General features: G+C 57.1%; 1 protein-coding gene across 1 annotated transcript in view; it reads right to left on the bottom strand.

Annotated features, from left to right (window-relative positions):
- Positions 1-1552: 1552 nt before the first annotated feature.
- Positions 1553-9992, bottom strand: part of JAKMIP3 (Janus kinase and microtubule interacting protein 3) — a 60943-nt gene continuing 52503 nt past the window's right edge. Inside the window, exon 6 of the mRNA XM_044916231.1 lies at positions 1553-1624. Within this exon, the coding sequence (XP_044772166.1) occupies positions 1553-1624 (72 nt within the window). The remainder of the gene's footprint in view (positions 1625-9992) is intronic.

Genomic DNA, 9992 nt, shown 5'->3' with positions numbered 1-9992 from the left:
CAGTGACAAATGCACCTAATCGCTTTTTGCTTTTTTTCTTTCCTTTTTTTTTTTTTTTGGCAAAAGCCCAGTCCCAAAATGCTAGATTTTGTGATCAGATGAAAAGAAGGTGCCTCGGATACATGAATAGAAACAGGGATCTCTGCAGACAAGGGCGGGCATCGCAGCTCCATGTGGGCTTTTGGGAACATGGCAATGGTACAAACACAGTTTGGTACGTGGAATATTATTTAAAACATTCACTGAGCCATTTCCACTATGTACTTTTACATTTAAGCAACAACTTGATAAGCACTGGTCCAGATCTACATGCTTCTCTGCCCTGCAGAGTTTGCCCATTTCCAGATTACAGAGCTGTGATAAGACTGTCTGGCATGTGGTGAACAGCCTATGACGTGCTCCACACAGATGTACAACATGCAAAATCATGATGATCCAAATGAACACAGGTGATGTGAATTTGGGTTTCGAGTGCACATCATTAGCTCCTGAATGGCCAGCCCGCTCGGCTGCTACTCCTGGCCAGTAACCACTGGGGCGGCAGCATGTGCCTCCCCATGCGGACTTCCTGGATGCCTGCCTCATACACTCTACCCAGCTCCAGTCTGGGAGTTCATCCATAGCTCCGCGGCGGCTTTGATTAGCTCAAGACTATTGTTTGACATTCGGTTCTGAGCACGAGTGCCGAGAGGATGGAGTCATTGGAATGACACAAAACTATGCACGGAGGATGAAACAAGATTTCAGACTCGGTCTGCAAACCCCAGCAGCAGCCTCAGCTGGAGGAGTGGACTCACCCTGTATCTTGTCCAAGTGAGTAACTGTGGTTTTCATGACCACAGAAAGGATGGGTCCTTCCTGGACAAGTGCGGGTTAATAGTGCCCAACAGAAATCCCGCACCCGCTAAAGAGAAGCATATCTGTCTGATCCTGTAAGCTTTCTCTGATTTCAACTTAGGGCATCAAGCCTGGTCTGGTGACAGCCGTGTGCACCAGAGTTGAACACGCCTTCTAATGCAAATATAAAATGAACCTGACACTTGCAGACACAGTCGCCCCTCCTTTCTGCCCCTGAGAAACGCAGCTTGCTTTCCTTTCATGCTGTGTTGTTTGTTACATTCTCACCTGGCTGCAGGTGTCACCACCCAGCACATCAACCTCCAGGTGCCTCAAAAGAGCTAAAATCTTATCTCCTGGTTGAGCATGCATGACTGCATACACAGAGACTCATGCACATGCACGCACACACGCGCACACACACACACACACTTTGCACCCTCAAGGGTGTGGAGTCGATGGAAGAGCCTCTTCCAACCCGGGAGTCGGGCTGTATCTGGAAGACGTCCCTGGGCTGTGGGCCAGAGCACTCAGCAGGAAGGGAAGTCAGGCTTAAAACAGGCTTCATCAATGTGCTGTGTCCTCTCTGAAAAAGAGTGAAGACAAAAGCTTTATTCTAGTGGGAGCCCTCTGAGGCTCGCAGTGGGGAAGGTGTGGAGAGATGCCCCGGGCAAGGGCGCTGACGGAGTGTGGGCTCTGCACGGGGGTGGTTGGGTTACAGAGGCTCCAGCACCAGCCACGGCGCCATGTCTTCAGCAGCTGGTGCAGGAGCTGCAAAGGGCTCCTCCTAGAAGAGCTGCAAAAATGAGTGCAGAGGTGGCCTCAGGTCTCCCTCACCACGCCTGGGGCAGCTGTCCACTTGAATACCCAATTTCCATGTCCTCTCGTTACCGAAATGGCGGGCCTCTGCTAGGCACCGATTCTTCCTTATTACCTTTCATATCTTTACTGTTTGGAGCGAGACATGAAGGAGCTGCTCGGGGTCCTCCGCACAAGGATGGGGTGCCCTGTATCAGCTGCAGGGATGGGGGCGTCCAGGGCAGGACCCCTGGGCTCCACATGTTCCTAGTCTAAGAGGTGCTGCAGAGGATTCTTTTGGTTTGGGGTTTCTAACCTATCTTCTAAGTAGGAAGACCCCCCCCCCCCCCGCCAAGCAGAAGAAAAATGAAACTGGGTGGAGTCCCACACACTCACTCCCCCACAGCACACATCACAGCGGGAATCTCTAGACAATTAGAGCGACACATTGTTCTTTGTCTCTTCAATCGGATTCATATCTAAGTAGGTTCTCCTCCTATCATCTAGTTCCAGGATGTTAGAGATGAAGGGGCCTGTCCAGCCCTTCCATTTTGCAGACAGAAAAGCTGACGCTCCAAGATAAGAGGGACCCCCGCCCCCCCCTGCCGAGGTCACACTTCCAGGCCAACCAGAGCCAGGGCCCCTGCCCACCTGCCCACCAGCCCTCCCACCCCATGGCACTGCTTCTCTGAGCTAAGATGGTAACTGCCTGCAGCATGAACCTCACACATGCCAACACAGAAACAATCAGATTGAGAATAACGTGCAGAACCCTAAAAAGTCACTCCCCAGTGGAAGGAACAAGACAATGGCATCTGGTTGCCTGTGGCTGCTTGATGCCCTTTCTTGAGCCGGTCCTGCCCTACTGCTCACACACTCGGTTCACTGCCTTTGTCTCCAGAAGGGGGGACTCTCTGCCCTCATCTGTGAGCACAACACTCTGCACCCACACTCACACGCACATGCACAGAGGCATGGTTCCGCTGTCAGGATTCCGGGCTTCCCAAGTGCCTTCTGCCCCCCAGGCCCACCTCCTCTGGGGGACATGGTGTTCCCCACCCCTCCCTTTTCTGACCATGGGCCCAACTTCCTGATGGTCCCCACAGCCCAAGAACTCCTCCAAGTCGGAGCCATAAAAGCCACAGACAGGTGAGCGTGAGATCACCCGTGGGTGTGACTTTGGTCTTGTGGCCCCACGGGGCTCCTCAGTGGCCCACCAAGCCCCTGGCCCAGAGCTAGGGCAGAGCCCCCGGTGCCTCTGTGAGCAGGGCTGAGGTGGCTGTCGGTAGGAGGGCCCACTTTGCTTGCAAGGTCAGCCCTTGACTGGCGTCTGGGCCTTGCCTGCGAAGCTCTCCCAGAGTGATAAGTGATTAAGTGCTGGTGGACTGACCTCGACAGCTTCTGCAAAAGATGTGATGTGTGGCACACACCTATTTCCTCCTGAGGGCCTGACATTTTCATGCACACGGATGGCTGCATTTTTGCTGCTGGGGAATGGTGTGCTCCATGTGGCCCCACGGGAGGTGGAGAGCACAGGAAATGTGCTTATGGATCTCTCCAGACTCTGTCCAAGTCTTTGGGACTACAGATCCAGCTGTGTGTCCTGATTACGTCACTGAGATAAATCTTAGCCACAGTACCTCTGTGCACTGGGTCCCGAGAATCCTGGTGACTCACAGAGAATGTGGGTGCTCCTGGAGACCGCCAAACACTCTGCCTCTCGCTCCTGGGAACGGAGGGAGACCGTGCGGCCGTGGGAAGGAGAAGACATGGTGTCTGCCTCTGTGAGCATATATGTTCACTTACTTGGCTGTTCATGGGGCAAATGTTTATTTGAGTGTCTTAGGGGCCAGGTGCTACTGGAGTGCACACTGGGCCCGCTGAGGATTTCACAGTGAGCAAGCCGGGGACACCTCTACCACACACGCGCGGCTCCTCGAGAGGCTCACAGGTCACAGGAGTGAAGCCCAGCACACTGATGGGAACACGGATTAGCGTCGTGTGGCCAGAGAGAGGACAGGGGAGGCGCTCGTGGCACATGGTGGGGCTGGTGGGGGCGCCCCCGAGCCGCTCAGAGCCCAGGGGCCAGAGCCTGGTGCACAAGCAATTGCCCTGGGATGGGAGTGATGTCCCGACCGGAGCGGGCATCCAGAGTCACAGCCTCGCCCTTCCTTCTGAAGGGAGAGGTTATGACAGAATTTTCACGCTGGCCTGCACTAAGGGTCAGTGATAAAATACAGAAATAAGCGGATAACCGAAGTCACGAATAGCTTTCATTGCGTAAGTACCCAGATGAACAGAAGAGGGTGGGGGCACAAGAGGGGGGCACCCGGCCCAACAGACACAAAGATGGCAGAGCCCCGGGGAAGGCTGCAGAGGCAGGACCCCACGGGGGACCTGGTAACACACTGAGTCATACATATGGATTAGGAAACAGCACTCTGATTAATGTCAAAATAGAGCCCGCGTAACAGGCTCCCGCCATCTGTGTTTGTGCCGGGAATTCCCGCTGGGACCTCCACTGTTGGGAAACAGAAAGCTGTTGGCAAAGGAGAAGATGTCTTCCTGGGGTCGGAGAAGCCCACTGGGATGGGCGCCAACTGCAGATGGTGAGTGTCACAGGAAAGCCCAGACCTGCGCCTCACCAGGGCTTCCAGAAACACACACAAGACGAGGAAACCGGCCCCATGCAGGGTGGGCGATGGCCAGCTCCACGGGCACCCTGCGACCCAGCCCTTGCTCTCTGCTCCCGCGCCCCACCCCTACTTCCTATGCCACAGACCCAGCAGAACCGGCACACATAAACACAGCATCAGCTTCGAGGCAAGAAACAGAGCTTTTCCTCATAAGCTGTGTGTCTGGGAACGTGTAGTCAAACATTTTCAAACTAGAAAGAAACAAATGGCAAAACTAACTCGGCTCGGGGCGAAGGTCTTTTTCCCCAAAGCTCTGATTTGGGGGAAACATCAAGAAATAAACGGCCTCGCTCAGACCCAGCTAAGCTTCCTGGCTCCCAGCTCCCTGCAGGGCCTTCCCATCAACCGCGGATGGTGGCCGGCAGGTGCCAGCGTGGCCGTCAGTCCCTGCCCACCCTTGCGTCTGCGAGCCCCCTCCACAGCCACACAGAGCAGACCCGTGGGAACCACGTGGAGCGGGGCCGGTCCTTACCCTCAGGGGCCATCCCCACTCACACCACGCCCTGCTCTGGGTCTCCTCCTGAGGCTTTGACTCGGGGGTGGCCTGGTAAGCACACCAGAAGGGCAGCGGCCCTGTCACGGAGCGGGTCACGGGTGAGGACGTGGCCCCAGGACACTCGAATGCTGCGGAGGTTAATTTCATGCATGTCCTTGATGGGCCACCGGTGCTAACATTAACCTGGGTGAGTCTGTGAGGTGCTTCTGGATGAGATCAGCACCTGAATCTGCAGGCTGAGTAAAGCAGACTGCCGGCCCCCACCGCCGCCCGGTGCGGGTGGGCCTCATCCAATCAGGCGAAGGCCTGACTAGAACCAAAGGGTTGGCTAAGAGGGACACCTGCTGCCTGACTGTGAGCTGGAAAGCGGCCTTTTCCCACCCTCAGGCTTGGGCTGCAACATGGGCTCTCCTTGGACGGGAATTCACGGTGTCGGCTCTCCTGGGTCTCAGACCTGGGGACTCAGGCTGCCTTGGCACCTGAGGCCCTCCTGGGTCCACAGCCTGCCGAACGCAGGTCTCTGGACTTCTCAGGCTCCGTAACTGTGTGAGCCAGGTCGTCACAATAATCCCCTCTCTCCAGACAGGCCGATGGAGAGAGGCACGGACACATCCCGCCGGTTCTGCGGCTCCGGGAACCCTGAGCAGGACAACGCATTACCCGCTAACTCCCACACCTCGAGGAGGCCGAGGTGGCAGCGGTCACCTGACCCGGTGTGGCCGCGTGACTCAGGGCAGCGGCAGGACCCGAACCCAGGCCTGCTGGCTCCGAAGCTGCCGCCACGTTCCCTGATGGCGGCTTGCCCTGAACCCCACGCGGATGGTCGTGGCCCGCACTGCTGGCGAGACCACAGATGCTGCTGGAAAGGGGCCAGGAGGCCACTAAATCCCAGAGCGCGTCACAACCGAAGAAGGTGTCACCCGCAGCCAAGATGGAAAACGGTCTGCTTGCGGCCCAGCCCCAGGAGGGGCCAGCGGTGCTTGTACAGACTCCTCCGGCCAGAAACTCAGCAGTTCTCAAGGTGGGGCCCGCGCCCCGCTGCCTCAGCACCTGCCAGACTGCCCGAAGAGCAGACTCGGGGCCGGCCCCACCCTGGAACCAGGCTCTCCCGGGGTGCGCCACGGCCGGGGGCGTTTCGGTGGACTTGAGTTCTTGCCTCTTCTCCTGATGGCCTCCCTCTGCTGGGGCTGACAGGGACCCTGGCCCCGCTGACCCCCAAGGACCTTGGCAGTCAGGCAAGCCAGACCGGCTGGCCTAGAGAGGAATGGATGCCGGGATCAGAGTGGAGACAGGCACTGAGTCACGCTGGACAGGACAGGACACCCCCTTATCTCAGTTGTTGAGGCACTGGCCTGGGACTATTTCTCATCACCCCTCCCCCAAGCTTGGCCCACCCTAGGCGTATGGAAGTGGTCCCGAAGCTCGTGGGGCGGGGAGGCAGGGCAGGGGGCACCGCAGCAGGTCCACTGGCCACAGAGCTGAAATCACAGAGGAACCCTGGCGGAGGGGGGGATCCTGGCCTCATCCATGTCCAGACCATCCCTGTCTCCCTACAGGCCGGGCAAGGCCAGAGGCTCCAGAGGCCCCCACCAGGCCAGCCCCTGTCTGTCCACACTGGCTGTGTGTCTCAGATGGAACTTCCAAAGGTAAGCAAGGCCCCTGGCCTCACAGGACCAGCCTCCCACAGTCCCCAGGACCCTGAGCCCCAGCCCAGGGCCCTGGAGGTGAAGCCTGGCCATGGAGGGGAATGCTGGCCAGTGGGCCCATGCCTGTCCGAGCCCCTGGCAGCCTCCACTGAGCCCCCTTCTCCAGAGAGCCAGAGCATCAGCCAGGAGCCAGCAGGGCAGGGGTCCCCCTGGGCAGGGGCAGGGGCCCTGGAGCAGACCAAGCCAAAGGGAGCGCTGAGCACGAGAGAGGCCATGCCTGAGCCACCCATCCAGGTGAGGATGGGAGGTGAGGTGGGTGTCGGGGGGCAGGAGGTGGGGCCCCTGTGCAACCAGCCAAAGGAGACAGCAAGGAGAAAGGGGCCCATGCAGGCTGGCCAGGGGAGGCTGCTCCCCTGCTGGAAACAAGCACAGGCTGGCTTGGGAGGTGAGCTTCAGGGCAGTGATCTCTGATCTCCCCCAACACTTGCCATCACAGGGGAGGCGCCCCCGCAGGCTGTGTGTGGCCCCACAGCCGGGCTGGTGGGCACCAGCCCCTTAGCAGCAAGCCCACCGCCTGCTCTGCTTCTCACCCGCTAAGCCCCCCATGGCCTCGGCACCTCTGTGACTCCTGAGGCCTGGGGCAGAGGGGCCCCACCGGCTGCATCAGCGCTGTGTGTCCTGAAGCCCAGAGCGCCAACGGGGTGTGGCCAGCTGGCGCCACGGCAGGCTGGGCCCTCGCTGACCTGAGGGTGGTGCACCCACAGCCCAAGGCACTCAGCTCTCCGCAGCACCCAGGACATGTGCCTGCAGCCCTGGAGGGCAGGGAGCACCAAGTGCAGGGGGACAAAGCGCCACAGTCCACGGGTGCCAGGCTTCCGCCATTTACCATGCTCCGCCAGTGGGGAGAGTGGGGCCTGTCCTATCCGTGGTCCCCCATAAGCCCCTACCCCTGCTTGTCAAGGGAACCACTCCAGCGAGAGGCTATACCTGGGGGTCATGGTGGGGGGCGTAATTCCAAAGGCGGGGACAGGGCAGGAGGCTTCCGTGCTGTGTTCACGGTGCAGGGACTGGCCAAGGTTGGCACTGACAGCACCACCCACCTTCCAACCACCTGAGCACGTGGGACCCCCAGATGCACATCCGCCCAGAAGTCACCAGGGCCATGCCCTCCAGGTAGCGGCCAGAGAGTGCTTAGAAGCCAGCCCAGTCCTGTCCCACTTGTCCCTTGTCCTCACACATGGACCGCACAAAGTCCACACACACAGTCCCCCTGGTTGGTGTGGGTGTAGAACCCACTGCCCAGGTTCCTAGGTCTCTGCCTGACCACACACACACCCAAATGCACAGATGTACACACACCACACACACACAGCGTGCACACACACAGTGTGTACACTGCACACACAGTGCACAGGCATGCACACAGTCTCACACCTGTGCACACACTTCCTGCCTCATTCTGCATCGGTTCTCGGTTTTGTTTCCAATCAAGGTTACAAGCAGCTGCTCCCACAGCCCTGGAAGGGGACATCCACCTATCTTCTCTGACACGGACCTCTCTAATAATGGCATCTGTTATTAATGGCCTCATGGTCATTCCAGTGAAAAGATCCATTATTGCTTTCACTGAGGTGGTAACGTTCTGGATGACTAGACAGCTGGCTGCAGGCCATGAGCCGATGGCTGGGAAAATGGACGAGACAACAGAGCAGGGGGAGGGGAAACCACTGGCTGCAAGCCAGCTCTTCAATCTTCGGTCTGCCTGAGATTGTGAGCGAATCTAGTAACGTCAGAGAAAACCTTACACAACAAGGTAAAAACAGGGGATTCTGAGCAAAGAACAAAAATAAATTGGTCTGAACCCAACATGGACCAGAAGAGAATTTGGCAGTGCGTCCTCAGGCTGAGCGTTTGGATTCCGATGACCCAGCATCTTGACTCCTAAGTGGACACCCAGGAGAATCTCCAACATCAACGAGCTTCACAAAAGCAAGCCCCAAGCATCCAGCAGGAAGTCCCAGGAAGAAGTCATAACACCCACAAGTAGACAGGCACCCGCCAATCACTGGTGAATCTTAGCATGAGAATAATAAGTGCAAAATGTGTCCAAAAGTACATAAAGCATGATGCCTCCCTTTATAATGACTTACAAAACAATAAAAATTATATCTTTTAGAAACACAGGTGTCTGGCACAAAGCTCCGCATGGGGGTGCTGCACCGCGGCCCAGACGGCAGTTACCTCGTGGGAAGGGGGCAGGGGATGAGACCGGTCTGTGGTTAGAAGTCAGTGTATCCACAGATGTTACAAAGAACAGAATACCTGCTGGACCACTCCGGGACCAGTGGCAAGAGTGTGGTGTGAGCCAGTCTTGGGACTAGCACAATTCTGCACAACAGCAGTGACCTTCAAGCTAGCTCATTCTGACACACAAATGTGGCCACACTGTGGCTTCACATGTGGGAGGTTGCCCAGGCTTGTCACCTGCCATCGAACAGGTACACCGTGGGCTCTGATTTCCACCTGGGGTAGAAGTCCGGGCTGACAAAGCTCCCTGGCAGGTGCCGAGGCAGGGCCCTTTGGTGCCTAGTACTAGTCTGAGGGGCTCTACCACCTCGGCAGGTGCCCTGTCGCTGCTCCCAAGACAGACAGGCAGCACCTGAGGACAGCGACCCTCTGAACTCAGCCACCAGCCCCCGGAACAAAAAGTCTCAAAGAGCTAGTTGCTTACACTTGGATGAACCTTCTATGAGGAAACATAAACATCCTATCTTTTGCTCCATAGATAAATAAACGAGCAAATTTGAAGAAAAAATGTCATTGGGTTATCATGGAAGAATTATAGATATAGACAGATATTTTTAAATGCAATTTCCTGTTCTATATGCACACAATGGTCATTAACTCTGGATGGACTGTGGAAGAGAGCAGCTTCTCCCTGCATTTCAAGACCAACCACACGGCCATCCTTTGTGGCCCACCTAGGATGCCGCACAGCACACACGATCCGCAACGAGGCTTGGAGGCATGCAGCTGCTAGCGGGCAACGGTAAATCTGGGTCTGCTGACAGTTAATGTCACCCATGTCGGGCCTACAGACCTGGAGCGGGGCAGGCGTGGCCCTGAGATCTGGCCTCAGCCCCAGGAACCAGTGGGGGTTGACCAGGCTGAGGGGCATGGCCAGCATGGGGGGGGCACCAGCAGGCAGCGACCCTGTCCCCCGGAGCTGGGGAGGACACTCCAGCCAGGATGGGACTTGGACCAGCCAAGCAGACAGATTTTAACCAAAAGGGGAAGAGCTCTTCACAAAGGGGTGGACGGAGCAAGGGATGGACGACCGCAGGCAAAACACGTGCTTTGACCCAGACCATGCCCCATGTGCCAAAATGGACTCGGAACCAGTCTTGAATATAAGTGCCAGACATCAAGCCATGTGATTCTAGAAGGAAACATGGGAGAAAAGACTTGTGATTTGAATCAAGCAAAGTTTTCTTAGGTCGAACACTACGGGGTTGGGTG

The sequence above is a fragment of the Neomonachus schauinslandi genome, chromosome 6 (assembly GCF_002201575.2).
Source record: "Neomonachus schauinslandi chromosome 6, ASM220157v2, whole genome shotgun sequence".
NCBI classification, from domain to species: domain Eukaryota; kingdom Metazoa; phylum Chordata; class Mammalia; order Carnivora; family Phocidae; genus Neomonachus; species Neomonachus schauinslandi.
Note: the sequence above shows the minus strand (reverse complement) of the source record. Positions and strands in the feature narration are given on the sequence as shown.